We start from the raw sequence: 18,741 nt of genomic DNA, 5'->3' as shown, positions 1-18,741 counted from the left end.
GGCAGACAAAGGCTCTGTGGAGTGCTGCTACTTTGAGGACCAAGAAATAGTAAGCCTTAGGGAAAAAACATATTATGTAGATTGACTTTATTTTAAAATTTAATCCTAAACACTTTGCTCTACATAAAAATCTGTTTTAAAGAATGCTGTAATTAGCAAAATATGAGAAGATCACTCAAATACTAGACAAATATTTACTTCAACAGCTGATGTGTTGTGGCTCTTCACAGGAACACAGACTTGCTCCCTAATGCAGTATGATTGGGTACAGAGCACTCAGACAACAGGAATGAAATGATTACAGATATGATTCACAAGAAACTAAAGCTGCTTCCTATTTACTGTTTGAAGAAAGGCTGCTGGACTCTTCCACACCAGCTAGCTTAATTCAGCAGGTTACAAGTGTTCTCCTTCAAATCTTCTCATAAAAAGAAATCCATCACTTTTTTTAAACCAGGCATAGCTTTTACTGAAGTTCTAGGACAGATATTAAATAAGGAAGCACTGTAGCTTGGTAGGCTGGCAGAGGCTTTAAGTTCTTCACAAAGTCTGGATATAATCACCACATAAACAGCTGTCACTTCCCATCAGTTGCTTGGAATAATTTCAGAAATTACAGTTTATTACCTACACATTTTGACTTATTGATAAAACTACTATTCTTGACAAATATTCCAATACTCTTATATTACAAACAGCTTGGGAAAGACTGCAGTTAGGGTAACTTAAAAAACATGCCAAATATTTTCATATACATGTGATTGATAAGCACAAATTACTGAAAATCAAAGTTTTATTCCCAGAGGAAATAAATTTCTCATATAGTATCACTGGGATAGTAAAATCCTAACATTAAATCCCAAGCTGCTTTAGTTCTGGACCTTAAGAATGAATGTTGAGACAAATCAGAATTAACTTGCCTGGGGAAGTTGAAAAGTTTCTATCCTTGGAGGCTTGCAGGATTCAGCAAATGAAGCCAAGCTCACCTAATTTAAGCGCTGGTGATAATCCCACTTCAAACTGGAGGCTGGACCAGGTTTAGCCTAATATAGATCCTCTAGAGAGTCCTCCCAAGTGCCATGCCTATTATTCTATGAAATTTAACAGTTTTTAATAGTTGAAACAGCCCTAAGATTATGAAGACTACCATTAAATACTGTATTTGAAAAACATTAACCTTCACAAAAAAACCTGCTCAATACGTCAGACTGAAATGGAAAGCTTAAAACACCCCATATTTACATAATCATACCAAACTAAGGGAAAAAAATAATCACTGTTCAAATCAAGTCATGCAGCATCCCAATATTAATCAAAGGAGAAGAAAATTCAGACATAATTAAACTGCTTTATTGATACCAATTCATCTTTAATCAGTACTTCAGTTTCATTTTAATTCCAGCAATGATTACAACAAAATTAAGACATGCTTTTAGTACAGAAATGTTTCATTAAAGGATCTTGGACATAATACAGCTAGTCCAGACGAAGAACTAAGGCTGTAATGCACATCAGCTTGTAGGAAGCACAATGCAGCATATACTGCTATCCCTGAAATCTCAACACTCCATCTTAAAAACAGTAAAGCAAAAAGTTAAGCAGTGCAGGAGGAAATAATGAGCCACATATGCTAAGGAAACTCATAAACTAGCTTGTTAACCCTGTAGAACTTAATGACTTTTAACTGAGAACTGGCAAGGTAGGGTTTACATTAAAAGTTAAGGAGAAAGTTCCTTTAACAAAACCTTGGACCAAATTTCAGTTGGATCTAGTATCCAACTTACTACCCTGGACATACCTATAGCTCAGAGTCCAACCCTCATCTGTTTCATGCATTAATTTCTCAAAACTGTCTGCTAACGAAAGCAAGGATACTAGTGCAATGAAGGACCATCCGAAGGACCATCCTTTAACCTGGAATACTTATAGTCATGCTCGACTTCAGGTAACTGGCTTGTAAACAAAACAAACCCCTTTGTGTCTCTGGTTCTTACAGAAACAGATAAACAATTACTTCCTTTTCCAAAGATACTGAACATTCAATATACTAACAGATGGTCTGTGTCCTATTACTACAAGCACAGAGGCTGAAGTATCAGGAAGACTAAAAACTGTCAAATTATGTTGTCTACATGACATACAAACAGAAGCCAGCCTAGTCACACCTTTTTCCTTCTAACAAGGGAGTCAACAGAATTCTTAAATAGTAGCTGGAGGTCTGTGTTAAAGAACACACAGAAAGGCAGAGGGAGTGCACAGTTAAACCAGGGTAAGGAATCTTTTTTCCAGAATTAGGAATTCAATATAGAGGTTAATAAAATAAATTCTGATTAGAATTCTAGAGTTCACCATTTAAAGATTAGTACTACAAACCAGGTTTCTGAAGTTATTTTGGGTATTCTGACTTCCTGGGAATACAGTTTGCCTGACTTCAGAAGTTTACTATAATATCTATGCTTAGGAAAATGTTAACCAGTAAGCTGCTCTTTCACTCTTGTCTGTCCGTTGGCTCAGCAATTTGTATCTGAACAAAAGATTAGTTCCTTCTCTATGTATTCACATGACCCTTTAACAAGCAAATTAAAAGAATTCCTAACATGTTTGGACGCACAGAATACCACCTAGATAAAATCTGCAACATAACAAGGCTTTAACAGACTTAACTACAGAACACATAGAAAGGACAACTGGCCAGGCTTAACAGATCTGCTGCTTAGGATAGGGGGAACAAACAGGTTTAAGCAGCCAGTTACTGCACATGCAAGATTCTCAGGGCTTACTACAGGGGTTTGCACACAACCAGTTTTATGTTTCCACCTTCATTTACTGCTTCATGGTATCACACTTGCATCTTTGTGAAAAATTTTCATTGGTTTAGTTAAATTTATACACATCCTTTCAATCAATTAAGTTAGTACAACACTTTGTGTTGACACCCGTATTGCTTTAGAGTAGAACTGAAAAGGTGCACATGAGTTTTCTGGCAGCAGTTTAAACGTGTTTATTTAAGCATATAACCATTTAGTTGCTTTTAGATTTTTTTGATCAATGACTTCTCCAAAACATCTCCAAAATTTATTAGGAGGATCAATGCATTTCAGGACAATCAACCTTTACAAGTTGCATTTCCATACAGTTCTCTTCCACTGTTGGAAGACATTACTGCCAAAACCAGGCATGCTTCCATACACCCTTCTGTCCAGTGAAACCAGCTCAGGTTCTTGTCCCAAGAAAAAGCAACTGGGCAGAGAGAAATGCTTCACAGGTCAGATTTGAGCTATGATCACCAAGTGAACAGTGCTTATTTTAGAACAAAAATTTCCATGTAAATGCCATATTTCCTCTGTAAGGAATATTACTTTAACAATACACAGAAAATCACTGACAAGGGATCTAAACACTACCATTTATTCAACAGTGCAACTTAAAGACGCTATTTGCGATCTCTCTGAAATTCATCACCATATTGAATACAGCAAACATTACAGCTAGATGAAATTGCACATTTTTGAAAGCAATGATACTATTTGTTTCTAAAGTCAAAAAAAAAAAAAAAATCGATATTTTTAGCTATGTGTTTATCCAGTCCCTTCTGGGATTTAAATACAGCATCTCCATTAAGTCAAGCCTACTGAGATAGCTTTAATGGAAGTTTAGTGTGATGCACATGCTCCTGTGCCAACACCAGATTCTTTGTTAAGTTCTACTGGATTTATTTGCCCCTCTTCTTTTAGCTTCACCTGTCTAAAGTCTTCCCTGACTATGTCTAGCAGACCTGGCTTGAAAATGACATCCAGTGCTGTCATTGCCAAAGCTTTTGCTGTGCGCAAAGCATAGAACTGAGCATTCTGTGACCCTGCAGAAAAAAAGTAAGAAATTTCAGGTTAGATTACTAATAGTAGCTACAAACCACTAGCTTCCCTCATAAGACATGTTCTATAAGATGATCTTCAAGTTTCAGTTACAAGAACAGTTTCTTAAAAATGTACTTGCATAATACACGTCTATTTTCTGATGCCTCGAACCAAATTTTAACATGCAAGTACATAACTTTCTGCTAATTATGTAAACAACTAAGATTGAAAACAGTAAAATAAGCATTCACATTTTCCTTTTAGAAAATGCCGTTTTATACCATTATTTCTATTACATTTCCAGAGTATTGTGCTTTAGGAGTAAAAGTTACCTTTTATCTTTCAGCTCATGTTAAGAAACTCTTCTGAATGAGCTGCTAGGGATAATCTTTCTGATTTCTTCTGTCTAGACGGTATACTAAAGTCAGGCTTTTAGTATGAGTTGTGGTCATCCTTCCCATATATATTTAACTTTAAAAAGAGTAATAGAAATTCTACATTTTTGCAGCATTTTTCTGAAACTCTACAATTAACTGTTTCAGGGTCTGTATTCAGCTCAGATCCCATCATGCTTGAAGAAAGCAACTACATTTCTGTACAGGTATTCACATACAGCCACTTTCAGATCTAGTACTTGCACTTTGATATATTTACTGCATGATAGCTTTGAACAGCACAGAAGTATGCGAAAACTTTAATCCTCTGTAATTTGACATATTTACAGTTTATATATTTGCTGTAGTGAAGAGTCAGAGACCAGGTCCTACAATGCATAAGGGTTCCAAATATAAACCTCTAACCCTTTCCACTTCCACTCACCTGCAGCTTCTGTGTACTGCTCAGTATGATTCAATGCATCGGAGCCAATATAAAAATAAGGATGAAGCCCAGGGACTACAAATGTAACATTTCCAAAGTCTGTGGAACCTAGAAGCAGCATAGAAATTTTCTTAATGAACAAGAGTTTTGAATACAGTAAGAAAATGTATGATAGATATTATCTCCAGCCTGTATCTAAAACAGAATATCTTCTTCCCCAAATACTAAAAAGCATTTCTAATGAGTCATTAGCCATACAAAAATCTCCCATCACCAAGATGTCCTCCCTAACTAGCCATCTTTAGATACTGCTCTCCAGTGCGCTTCTGATCAATAATCAGTTACTGGACTGCAAGTAAAATGTATCAGCATGTTCCTACTCCATTTACTGTTAATTTTTATCAAGCCATCTCCTGATAGTAAGATGTTAATTCAGAAACAATGAAAGCTGCAAACCTTGGAGTCTTAGGCAGTTCAGCTATTTTCTTGCTACAGCCCTTAAAACCAGGCCCAGCAATTCCCACTTTTCACCAGTATGCAAGTATTCAGCATTAGGCAGGGGACTCTGAAGTAGGAACAATCTATCTTTAAACAAAACCATATTGAGGACAACTATTTTTTCCTGTGCTTTTTTATTATTCTCAGTTACAGAACCCTTAACAGCATAAGCACTTTTGAAATAACAAGATCAGAATTGAACTCCAGGCAAAACACTAGTGCTTTGTAGACATAATGAAGTTATTGATAGCAATGCTGCAAATTTTAATGATTATTCATTCATGCCTGACCAGCACTTCAGTACATTAGCTAGTGATAGTACCTATCTCACAATACTGCTTTATATATTAATGAAGCCATCCAGAACTAGTAGATCCTTCATAGTAAATCATCCAAGAGTCTGCAACTACTTCCCAAGTCCTTTTTTACCCAAACAAGCAATCCACTCAGTATTTGTTAAAATGACATTTAGAAGCTGGAGAAATCAACATACCAGTTATTGTGAAGTTCAGATACCAGAGGAAGCACTGTTTTGTAGCACAGAAAGATAGGGATGACCAACTAAGATCTCAAATAACTTTTTCCAGGCCAGAGCTGCAAGAATTTTCTTCTTTAACAATGCCATATAAAATGACTGTTCCAATGATTTAAAATTATTTGAACACATTAGGTAGCCTCCCTATCATGGTACTTTATGGAGAGAAGATACTGCTAATGCCTTAAGACTTAGAAATGAACTGACTGAAGAACAGAGATTTTACTTGGAAGCATATAGTTACTAGAAGTGAGTCCACAGAGTCTACATAACATGATCAAAGAGGACAAGACTAATTTGGTATTTGCTCTGCCCACAAACAAACAAGGCTTGTCCAAACCCATGACTTTTTCCCATCAATTCAGTATGCATTTGAAGAAAATCCAACTCCTGGCACAACAAGACGTTACCTTAATTTTCAGTAGTTTACACTATGGATCCATTTTCTGGTCATTCTGGAAAGACAAACCAGCAGTCTAGAAGTTCCACCTACTCTCAACTAGACCAAGAGTTCTAGACTAGCCTAAGTCCTAATACAAACTGCTAAAGACTGCGTTGACCTTTTTTCCTGCTCTCAGCAAATGAAGCATTAGAAATTTCAGTGCATCCCAGCTCAGTGTCATGTAATTCCACTTAAATTTATATCCATATCCCATCTGCTACGAGTTTACAAGATATTTTTGCTGAATGTAAGGGATTTAAACTTGGTATTTTTTAGTATGATGAAGAGCTTACCAAGCCAAAATCCAGGCAGCTTTTAACAAAAATGTGACAGTCAAATCTTCCCCTCCATCAGAAAAAATGTCACACCCTTTAGTGGTAATAACCTAGCAGCATGTTTAAAACATCAGGTGTACCAACAGTTTCCATACAAGCATCTGGAATTGTATGCCTGCTAGAGATGTACAGATTGGGATTCCTTCCAGAAGCATAAATAATTGCAGTTGTCAATGCAATATACAGACTTGTGCACTATCTTCAATTAAAAGGTATTGGAAGCTCCAGACTCTCAAAAATATCTGCTGAAGCTGATACTGAAGCCTCTTAAAGTCACTGAACACATAATGGAAGTCAGTATTACCACAAACACGACTGCAAGGTAAGATGCAAAAGATTCCAGGAAGCATTTCTATACAGCCCCAAGCTTCAAAAGTGGTATTTTCAAAACATGCTGGCTCCTTCTTAAGATAGTCTGTATCAGTCTTGTGCCCAGGAAGCCAATGAACCCCATGAATACTAAAAATACCAAAGTTATCACAAGCATGGGTGCCTCAACTAAGGCATGCTAAACTAAGCCATCTGCTTTGGGAGGTTATCAATATCCTGCAGCAGGGCTACCCTACCAACAGAAAGAGAAACAGGTCACAGCACCTGATCAAAGCTAACTCAGATCCACATTATTTCACATCATCCTGGCTATGTGCCAAATGAGTGGAGTGTGCACAAGGCACACAGGGTAGTGTGATTTGATGGACTAAAGGAATTCTTCATACCACTTAGCTGCCTAGAGCGATACCTGTAAGCAGACCGATACTAATACCCATGTAGAGGTGGCAGCGAGTATGCTCATCTGTTAACGACTTTTCTGCTGCACAGACATGGAGAAGCAACTGAGCTATCTTCCTTCCCTTTCAACAGAAGAAACTGATATCCTAAAAGAAAACATTGAAAGCCATATGAAAACTAAACAGAAATAGAGGTCTTGAAAAAGATGAGACAAAACACTCAACCCCCCCAAAAAAAAGGGTAGCATACAAAATTCCACTCCTATGTCTCTGGAGACTGTGCTTTGTTATCACTCCTGAATCACCACTGCAACAATTCAGGAGAAGCTGTGGAAAGAAAATTCAGTAAAGCCTACTGCAGTGAGACAAAAATGCAATTGCTCAAGCACATTTTGACATTTAACAAGCAATTTAAGAACAGAACAGGCATATGGGGAGTTTCAGTTTAAGTTAATGGTTAACACCATATCATGTAACTTACATATGAAAGCACTATTACAATTAGGTGTCTGTACTAAGTTCATTCGATGTCCTCTGAACCAACAAGATCACCAGTATTCATGATCTTCATCCTTAATACAATGGTTTGAAAGAAGCAGCTAGCAGAGCTTCAGAAAGTTTCACTGTAGCAAGCATTCTAAGTAAGGTTCCTCAGCCCCTTTCTTAGGCTAAATGAGCAAAGCAGTAAGTCTTACTTGTACAATACTGAAGACAAAAAGAAATCTGCCTTTAGTTATGATTTGTTTTTTAAACCCAAGACAATAAGCCATTTGAAGAAAATATGCTACTGTTGCCTTAATTTGGAAGAGAAGTAAGAAATAAGAGAAAAACCACCAGAATACCGTTAGATATGCTGTCTCCCCCACCCAAAAAGTGTTGGGAACTCTGTCTCCAAACACCAAGATCTCAACTGTCCAAATATAATCTGCATTTAATGTAGAGAAGATTAGTACCACAAACTAATTAGGATAAGGACTTTTTACTGAGAACAATCTTTTCCTTCTAACCAAAAAACATGTAACATGAGTAAAAACATTTATATATACTGTCATCAGTAGCAAAGGCTATAAAGTATCAGCAGCAGTTAAGAATTTGAAACAGAGTTCCTGTATGAAGATTCTGAAAAAAACCTGTTAAGGGTGATGAGAAGCCCAACTGAGCATTCAAGAATTCACATTGCTATTACTATAGCTCTCAGAGAGCAAGATAGTGAGGAGTTTGAAACTTAGTCAAGACCCAGAAGTGAACACCTACTTGAAGGTCACCCTTTGGAAAATTAATCTGCTGAACTCATGAACCAAAATTAGAAGCACAGAATTACCTGTTAATGGAAAGACCTTTAAATTAGGGTTATGACAATGCTTAAGCTTCCACTTAACCTCTTAAAAAATTCCCTCTAAAATATTAGTTAGTTGCTAGTAAATTTGTTTATATGAAAGCTTGGAAAATATTGTTAAACAAGATTTCTAAAGAACAAAGTCTCATCTCCATTCATAGCAACCCAGGATTCTGCATTTCAAAACAGAATGAGCAGCAACTCATTACACAGCCTCATGTTCTAACCAAGACTGTTCTTAGCTTTTCATCCTTTTATCCCCCAACCAAACTGTTTCTTACTTGAAATATTTTCAGAAATAATATCAGAAAATGATTACCGCTTTTCATACCTGTTGGGAGAATTTCTCAGCTTCTGTAAGAAATACAGAAACACAGGCCAGAGGTATGATCCTTTTACAGAGCTTCAACATTGTAATATGGCTTTTTCTTCTGACCAAACTATGTTTAAACTAGCTCTGTCCCATTATTTTATACACTTAAGAGTTAGTCAACCTAAGCTTAAGTCATAACAAAAAACCCAGATGGAGTTACCTGACAAACCATTCAAGATACAGTCTTCTGATATAAATTCTATTCCAAGCTTCTTTCCATTCTCCTTGTAAACTTTCTGCAGGCTCTTATTTGGAAGCACATTGTAGTAATCATTTTCACCACCTTTTATTTCCACCTAGACAAAAAAACCCCAAATGATTAGAAATTTTTCTTCAACTTCAGCCAATTTAATCTAAACAATTTGAAGACCAGAAAAAAGTACATATCCATACTTCAAGCCCATGTCAAAATGCACATAAGTACTAAGCTTCTTTCAAAAGTACAGCATTCTGTCAAATACTACCCTTGATCAAAACACAGCTGGTGTTCCATGAAGCTTGCGCTAGACAGCAAAATTCCAGAAGCATGGATTTCACAGACAGCATCTCCAAAAATAGGAAACAAACATTTCCTGTAACAGTGTCTAATGATTTCCACTGCAGGTATTATTAAAATTCATAGAAATCAATTTAGGCTTTCACCAAATTCTATTTTACTATTCTTCAGAACACTTCCAATAACTAAAGCCTCATTCATGAAATGACTTCACACAGGCATGAAGTTTGAAAACAAATGTAAAACACTTATGTCAAATTTCAAGAGATCTTAACTTTCATTCTGCATAAAGTGCATTTTATGAATAGTTTTTTAGAGTGGAGGGGCTATACTTGGAAAACAGCATCTAATGCCTCAAAGACCTTAAAACTCACTAGCTCACATTCATATATGCTGTATCTATTTGTTCTGATGAGCATAAACATTTCTTTTCACTGCTCTATCAATCATAAACCTATAACTACGGAGCAGGTAGAACTGCCCATCTTAGCAATATGCTGCAAGGTAATCATATTGCTTGAACCAGCTGCAGGAGACACTTCCATTTGCTAAAAGAAAAAAATGAGAACAACATTAACCGAAAAAAATCACTCCATTTTTCACATTTGGTTGCTACATGAGCCTGCTGTTTAATGCAGCAAAGGACCTAGTGACAAAGACTGTGGAAAAAAGAAAAAACACTCAACACCTGTTGTTTTGCCTGTTCATACTGGTAAGGTTTGCCATCAAGCCTCCCAGGTCTGAGCCTAGAAGCACTGTCTGCAGAAGAGCATCACCCAGAGCAAAAAAAAAGATTACGAGGCACTTAAAGAAACTGTATGTACATGTGACCAAGTACAATGCATCCAAGGATGCAGAATAAGAGAGGAGCAGTAATGCAATCTGGGAGCTATCATTTTTTAAATGTAGTTGAAACAGAGGGATGCTCTAGCTCACTGAAAGAGATAAAGGTCACATCTACCTTGAAAGGTCAAGAGGACCTTGAAAATTACAGACTGGACAGCATGTCCTATCCTCAAGCTCCCAGGGGGATTAGAGAGCAAATAAATCCTCCTAAGACCCATATCCAGAATCACAAGGCAATTGTGAGCATCCAGCATATATTCATGAAAGAGCAGATAGTGCTTAGCTTTTCATTACAACATGTCTGACTCAGAGGACACAGAAGACATGCAAGCTCAAAGTGTTATGATCAAATAGATTAATCCAAATTGCTGCCTGTTACTTGTGGCATTCATCTGCAATCAATACTGGCGCCATTACTGTTAATATCTTTAGTATTGATGCAGACAGCTCCTGAAAGACCACATCTGATACGCTGTGTTCAGTTCTGTGCTCCTCAGATCAAGACTGGAGCTAGTCCAGGGGAAGGCCACAAAGATTATTAGGGTGCCGGTGAACATAATGTACAAGGAAAGGCTGAAGGAACTTGACTTGTTGAGACTTCAGAAAGACAACTAGAGGGACATCTTATTGCTGTCTACAGTTATTGGATGGGGAGGGTACAAAGAGGACAGAACCAGACTTGAGAGGCCCAGGATATAAGGAGAGGCAGCAAAGGAAACTCCTATTAGATACAACAAAATCACAGAATGGTTGGAGAGGACCTCTGGAAGTTATCTTGTCCAACTACCCTGCTCAAGCATAGTCACCTAGACTTGGTTGCCTAGAACCATATCAAGGCAGCTTCTGAATATCTCCAAGGATGGAAACACCAGTCTATCCAGGCCACCTGATCCAGTGCTCAGTCATCACAGTATAAACATCAGGAAATATATTGTTCACCATGAGGTGGGTAGAGCACTTGAGGTTGTAGAATTTCATCCTTGGAGATACTCAGAAGTCCACATGGCACTGAGCAATCTGCTCTAAGTGGTCCTGCTCTGAACAGAGGGTTAAACTAGATGACCAAGGCCAGGCTGGATGGGGCTTTAAGCAGTTTGGTCTAGTGGAAGGTGTCCCTGCCCATGACCAGGGGGATTGGAACTAGATGATACTTAAGGTCCCTTCCAACCCAAACCACTCTACGATTCTATGACCTCTGGAGGTCTCTCCCAACTTACACTGTTCTATGATTCTGTGGCATTCTATTTATAAGCCAAAGCTTTCTTTCAGGACACAAAGCAACAGAATAGCAAACAGTATGATACAAATTTAGATTTCAGCTGAACACCATGCAGACAAAAGTGGTAAACCTCAATTTCCTATTCTAGCCTACCTTATCTCCAAGGTAACAGAAACATGACCATGAATACATTCTTACTTTGCATCCTGTGGCCAGTGCTGCAGATTTGAAGCAGTTCTCAACCTTTTCTGTCAGAACAGAAAGATCTTTCATTGAAGGGGCACGCAAGTAAAACTCTAGTTCAGTGTAAGAAGGAATGATGTTAGGTTTCACACCACCATTTTTTATTACACCTGCAGAAAGGGAAAAGTCATGTTATCAGTGTTAAATACAGCTGCTTGATCTTCAGACCTATCATGAAACTCCTTGCTCAAGAACTAAATATATAAACAAAAAACAACAAAACATCAGCATGAAATACAATGTCAAAAATACAGTAGGTGGACAAAGTTTCTTCATAACATCAGAATAAGTGAAATGCATGCATGTTTTTCAGCACAATTTCATTGCATTCTTTGGTTAGGTATCTGTTATAAACCTAGACAAGCCAAACTAGCATTTGTAACTAATCCCCTGAAATTCAATGCATCAGTCATGAAGCAACCTGGCTGCCATTAAAAAAAAAATGTTATAAAGGCTACCCTGGATTCCAACTTTTAAAGGTTTCCTCAACTAGAGTATTTCCAACTTGCTTTGCCAGCTTAGAGAGAAATTGTTAGTTGCCTCTCAACAATACTGTTATAACGTGTGTTGCAGCACACAAAGTTCATTAGATTCCTTGTACTAATTTAGAAATATTGGAACGTATAATATACATCGGTTTATTCAAGACTAAATCCCAGATAAAAACAGGATGAAAGGGTTCCCTCAAGGAAATGGGTGACAGCTACCTAGTTTTCAATTATGACAGATGCATTACCATAAAAGACCATAATATTTAGATATTTCAATAATAAAACATTGTAGACCTCAAATCTACTTTAGATTTCAATGCATTAACAGCCAGTTGCTTTCAACAGGCTGTTTGCTTCCCTGGCCTTCTACCCTTAATTGAAATATGTGGAGTAAGATTTGTTTTCTGTAGACCCTGAGAAACTATCTACCTTAGATGGAAATACTGCACAAAGTTACTGATGTATGTCACCAAAGCCTGAAGACAGCACTATCAGGATGCAAACGGGCAGCAAATCTTTATTTTTGATGCAGAAAGTCTATTAAGACTATGAACTCCCCCTCAAAACCTTCCCAGTCTCTAATACAGTTGAAGTAAACAAAGGGCTGAATTAAATCACTATCAGTACTAGTCCATAACAAAAAGGAACAGCTCAGATGAGACAGACATCACAGGAACCAGCAAGTCAGCAAGTAAGTAATCATGCAAATTCGCATGACACATACATAACACATTTGCCTGAAACAAATAGCATGAGTAAATGATTTTCACATGTCTTGCCCATCACATTTGTAAATGGAATCGGATCAAGTCTAAGAGTATGTCTACACTTAAACTTCAAAGCATCTGCAATGCAGACTGGACAGCAGGTCTAGTGTTAAAAGTAGGCTGCCCGCACACTACCAGTAGCACCCAGTCTGCCCTTCTAGATGGAACTTTTTTTAAAACCTGTTCAATACAACTTTTTGAACAGAAAAAAATCTACATTCCTATTTTTCAAGGGGGCAATATTTACTTCATTCATGAGCAAGGAAGAAAGATAACATCAAATATCAGACAAACTCAATCCAACAATGTTCCAGTACATAGAACACTTAGAAACTCTAGACTCTAACGGAAATTTCAGGTTTTGTTAGTGGGTTAACACTAAGATTTTCAGACTCACTTAAGTCAGCCACTGCTATTACTGCAAGTCTACAACACAAGGTCTCCAACACACTGTTGTAAAGAAAGCATTCCTAAAATTAAATCTCATTCCGGCTGTTTATACTTTCTCAAATGTATTTTAAATATTTCAAGTTTGAAAACCAGGTTTATGACAGCAGTTGTACCAACACACTAAGCTTTGCTGTGGTTCAGGACGCATCACCTCTAGGAGGCTTGTTTAGATAACTCTAATTTTTTGCCTACGTTACCCATGTAGTTCTTGAACTATGAAAAAAGCAGTATTTAGGGTTTTAGGCTTGGATTCAATAGAAGACTTAGGCACCTACAACCTTAAACCTGTGACACATGGGTTTCAGACTCATGAAGACCAAACTCAATAATTAAGTGCCTTGTTTCCTACAGAACAATAGGGTAAGAGAGGCTATGCCCACTGTCTGAAATTCATTTGGGTATGCTCCACAGCAGAATTGCTAACATCTTCATCTACAGCCAAAAGGGTTAGGGCTTCCAGACTCCATTCAGATATCCTGGAGAGAAATACACACATGTATTATACAGCACAAGCAGCCAAGACATGTAAGGATTAGCTCAGAACTTCCAGAAGTGTTTTAAGCTCATAACAAGTATTCCAAACAGTTCTACATTCAGAAGTCATGTAGAAATGACAAAGTTTCTTAATTTCAACTTGGAAAACATTGTGTTGTGTGCCACAAGGGAAACCTGGGTTTATAGCTAGAGGGCAGCTTCCATCTCAACTTCTGAAAATTTCTCCCCATACAAAAAGAAATGTGTGTTGTTGAAGCAGTACCAGTAAAGCTTAATGGTCAATATTTCTTACCGCAAAATGACCCTTCTACTCCAAGGTCTACTAGATATCACATATTAGAATCTAGTGAACGTCTAGTTCATTGGGCTACTAAGCAAAACTATGGGCTTCTGCCATCACTTGTGTTTTCTCCTTTGGCAAATAAGCTTTAGCCACTGTAGACCACTACACTTCCAATAAATGCCATCTAATTAAAGGAATGTCTACTACAAAAATGATGCAGTAAGCATATTTCATTTTTTCAGAAGCATTTAATCTTACACCTTTGCAAAACACATATTAACTTTAAGCAATTCAAGGCCATGTACCAGAATAAACTTGCACTATTAAATTTTTTTCTTTCTGAACTGCAATTTCAAGTGCAAAGACTTAAAAGTTGTCTAGCCTCTATCTAGATCCCTGTGTCCTCTTTTAAATCTGACCTATAAGCCTATTTTCAGCAGTTAGTTCTGGACACTGACATGACTTTAAAGATCACAGAAAAACTATTTGAATTAAATGGTGCTATTTAATAATATTTGAAATGACTATACTAATTTAGCAGTAACACAACACTTAATGGATTCTGTAAGTTAGTATTTCAACAGCCTAAACTCTTACTTGCTGAACATTAGGTTTAATGAAGATCTCACCATGAACTCTCCAGGTCGGTTTCATTTGCTGTCTTAAAACAGACAGATTGTTGTATGCAAGAACAGCAGCATCTAATGCATTAACTCCTTCCCAAGGATAAGCAGCAGCATGAGAAGCTTTTCCATAGTATTTCACAGTCACACTAGGAAATAAAAGGCATTGCTTATTTTTTTTAATGAAAAAACTCTAAAATAAAAAGTTCCTTTTGTTCACACAAATATTTGTTATTTAAGTTTTGTGCAGCAGAACGCCAAACAATTTACCTGGCACTACACTGTCACAAATTTGAACTACCTCTGTGCAGGAAGATGATGGAAGATTTCTAGGAAACCAATGAAATGGAACAATACAAAGAGCCAAGAGTTACCAGTAACATAACACTACACAGCCTTCTCCTGAGAAGTACAGGCTTCACATATTAAATTTCTCCAACACTTTTTATATTGCCTGACTATTCTGAGACTTAACATTACTAACATTCTTCTCAGAGGATAACAAACCTCTTTCTCCAATTCAAAATTAGAAGTTGATTGTCCTAATTCCTGTCAAATTTAAATAAAATGTGTACAGTATATGACAGCAAAAGCACATTAACAAGGATCACATACAACCTGTGTCTAAATAACAACTGTCGAGGTTTAAAAGCATAGTAAAGGCATAGTCTAGTATAAAATCTACATTACTATGCTACAAGCAAGGATGTTTTCCCTGCACACCAAGAAAATCTAATGTAAAGGTTATCCTCCAACTTTGCAAAAGTCAAAACACCGCACCTAAACATAGTAAGAAATCATGCTTTGCTTCATCTGAAGGCCATTTATATTAGCCTTACAGAACTTAGTTATTTCAATTATATGAATATTCTTTACACCAGGCAAATAGTACATACTTACAACTACATAAGGTATTACTATTTGTCAAATACAAAAATACTAGTTTTTTACCAATAGTAGAGACTTTAACTGAATCTGTTTGTACTCAAACCCAGCCCATTACATAAAAACCCTCCACCTTCAAGCTCAAAGTGTTCCCCCGCAAGACACAACCTGTCTCTTGCCAACTAGGACCAACCTAACTCACTTGTCCCTCTGTCTTGCACAAATGCCAACTTAGCCACTTATCCTGAACTGACCCCACATGCTCTGAACCACACTACAGCTGTAAGTTAATACCACAACTTAAATACTGGTTAGCAGAGGGACACAATGGAGTGTATAGTTGCAGCAGAAAACATGTCCTGCTTCTGCCTGCAATCCAAATTAAGTATGCCCTTATCTATCCCCCCTCATCCTCCAAAACAACCATACATCCCTTTCTGTAAAGTGTGTTATTTAAAATTTATCATTATGAAATCGAGGTAAGAGAACTTATCCATTAACAGCGCACAAGTATTAGACTGCAACCCCTCAAATCAGCTCACAAAGAAGACAGGACAGATCCCTTGGTATTCTCAAAAAAATGGAGAGAATGTAAAGTAAAGCAGAAAATCAAGTTGCAATAGTTTTTTCCATGGGACACACATGCTTCTTATTTAAAAATAAAGTTTTCAGCATTCCTTTTCTTGTACTTCTATTGTTACACAAATGTCACACTCTCAGAAAAAAACCCAACAGATTTTTGCTGAATAACAACCACTCTAAGCCAGTTTAAGAATATCAGCAGAAGAATGTGGATCCTGCTTGACCAACAATAAATAGACTGACTAAATGAAGGATAAGTGATTAAGAATCAGCAATTTTTGGCACATTTTCACCACTGCTATATCAGTATATTAATTTTACTTCAGGGGCAACCCAGCCTTCAGAGGTTGCAGGTATAGTAACACTAGAAATGTAGTGATCACCAGTCCATAAATTCCTTGAAAACAACCAGAGATCAACTATCTCATTACATAATTACTGGAATTTCATAATTACATAAACCACGACCAACTCAGTATTTCAAGCTTTTGGAAGTAAGTTTCACTCAATACTTCAGTTCCATGCCTGCTCCATATTTAAGCTTTAAAGGCTGTCAGGACTTGTATCCTATAGCAGATCATCACCTCTGAAGAGATATTTCCAAGTCTTACTGTATCAAACTCAAAAGGCTATTGCAAGAGTTGAAATGAACAGAAAAACAAAACTATCAATGAAAACTGCATCCTGAAGATTACAGTCTTAAGGTACAGCAACCAAAAGGCAAGCTGGGATAAGTCGTGAAGGAGATTACAATAACCAGTTAAGTCTCTTCAGAAACACAAGGATGAACTAAGAGCAGAGTGCTAGCTAGGGAAGGAAGACAAGGTGTTGCTGACCTTGCTGCTGTTCTACCATAAAGCTTAGCAGTAACAGAAGCAAATTAGCCACCAGGAGCAGCACTGGCAAAAGCAAAATGGCCAGCATGTAGGACCTGGAAGGTAGCAAAACCAAGCTGAAAACAGCTAACATCAAGTAAAAAATGGCTGGGAAACCAGTTATTTAAATGCTACAGAATTTAGTCAGAGACAGTCCAACGTAATACTTGAAAAAACGCACTGGAGGAAGGTTACTAGTGGAGTCTCTGCAAGACAAGACCCTGGGATCAAGAATCACTAGCAACTGGGACATAAAACGTAGTAACAGAACCTGCTGACAGACTACTGCTGGAACACACTGAAAACAGAAGAGCTTTAGAATATCAAAGGAAGAACAGCTTGGCCATGCAGACTGGCAGAGAAAGAACAGAATGAAGCTCAAAAACATTTTAAAAGATCATGTACTTCCAGACTAAGCATTTGCCTAAGAGTTGATTGCTTGACAGGGGCTGAAGAGGAAGCCCCAAACATGCCAGCTGTCTCCAGAATGATAAGGAGACACTACAGTCCCAGTATCAGCTGAGTAAGGTCTAAGGGAATTCCATCTCATGTATTGTGTACAACCTTGATTATGCACATCCAGCAAAGAGTGCTTAAAAGACAAGTCAAGTCACTCCCAAGTACAAATGAACAAGTGCTGTCACTAAACATTAGGGCTAATCAAAAGATGACAAGGCATAATTTCTGAAGAGTTATATGGCTAGGTGACAAAAAAACACTGAATGAGGGTATGACTGCTGTCTATACTTACACTGGGGGTAAACATGAAGGAAAACCAAGAACTACTTTGAGCTGAAAAATAAGAAGTTGATGTCAGAGTCAACAGATATAAAATGGCCATGATTAAATTTAGGCTGGAATTTAATAAGGCTGTAAACAGCAGTCAGGCTTGGTTGGCTGCCTCGCTCAAAAGTGCAAGAGAACTGATTCAAAACCGATTAAAATAAAATGCATAGAGGACTAAATGTCCTAGTGGCCCAGGAAAGCAAGGAACAATGATACATGAGACTCCCTTCAGCTGCGTTTTAATTTTTTTTTTTTTAACAGATAGGATAATCACGTGCATGTTTAAACAGAAATGCCTAGAAACATAAGAAATAAAAAGATTTGGGGGACACGTGGAAGATTATCTCTGAGCAGTCGGGGATCTTTAACACTATGCTGAACACGCGTCTTTGAAGGAATAGCTCAGTGTTCATAACGGCAACTCGGCTCCTGACTGCAAATACTTCGTCTGAAGGGCACCTACAAGGTCCCCATCACTAAGTTCAGCCCCTTACAAACCAGCTCCCCTATGGAGAGGCTGGGAAAAGGCTAATAACAAGCCACCTGAACCTGCTCACTCACTCGTGCTCGGCCACATCGGGCAGGTAAGCTGCGTTTTCTTGGGAGGGGTGTGCCATAAAAACCACATCCAGGCCATCAAACGCTCCAGCGTTTATCAGGTCTATTTTGCCTCCTCCTTGTTCTTCCGCAGGCGTCCCCAGCACCGTGATCTGCAGCAGAAAGGCAGAGAGTCAGGAGCCGAGGGGCCCACCGGGGCTGAGGCCCAGGGCCCCGCCCCCG

General features: G+C 37.8%; 1 protein-coding gene across 1 annotated transcript in view; it reads right to left on the bottom strand.

Moving 5' to 3' along the window:
* Positions 1 to 1,328: 1,328 nt before the first annotated feature.
* Positions 1,329 to 18,741, bottom strand: part of PM20D2 (peptidase M20 domain containing 2) — a 17,684-nt gene continuing 271 nt past the window's right edge. The window contains exons 2-7 of the mRNA XM_026844124.1: positions 18,523 to 18,691; positions 14,840 to 14,982; positions 11,680 to 11,834; positions 9,081 to 9,216; positions 4,674 to 4,781; positions 1,329 to 3,856 (exon numbers count right to left, since the gene is read on the bottom strand). Coding sequence (XP_026699925.1) covers positions 3,654 to 3,856; positions 4,674 to 4,781; positions 9,081 to 9,216; positions 11,680 to 11,834; positions 14,840 to 14,982; positions 18,523 to 18,691 — 914 coding nt within the window. The 3' untranslated portion in view covers positions 1,329 to 3,653. The remainder of the gene's footprint in view (positions 3,857 to 4,673; positions 4,782 to 9,080; positions 9,217 to 11,679; positions 11,835 to 14,839; positions 14,983 to 18,522; positions 18,692 to 18,741) is intronic.

This window comes from Athene cunicularia, assembly GCF_003259725.1.
Source record: "Athene cunicularia isolate RWA chromosome 3 unlocalized genomic scaffold, athCun1 chr3_part1, whole genome shotgun sequence".
NCBI lineage: Eukaryota > Metazoa > Chordata > Aves > Strigiformes > Strigidae > Athene > Athene cunicularia.
Note: the sequence above shows the minus strand (reverse complement) of the source record. Positions and strands in the feature narration are given on the sequence as shown.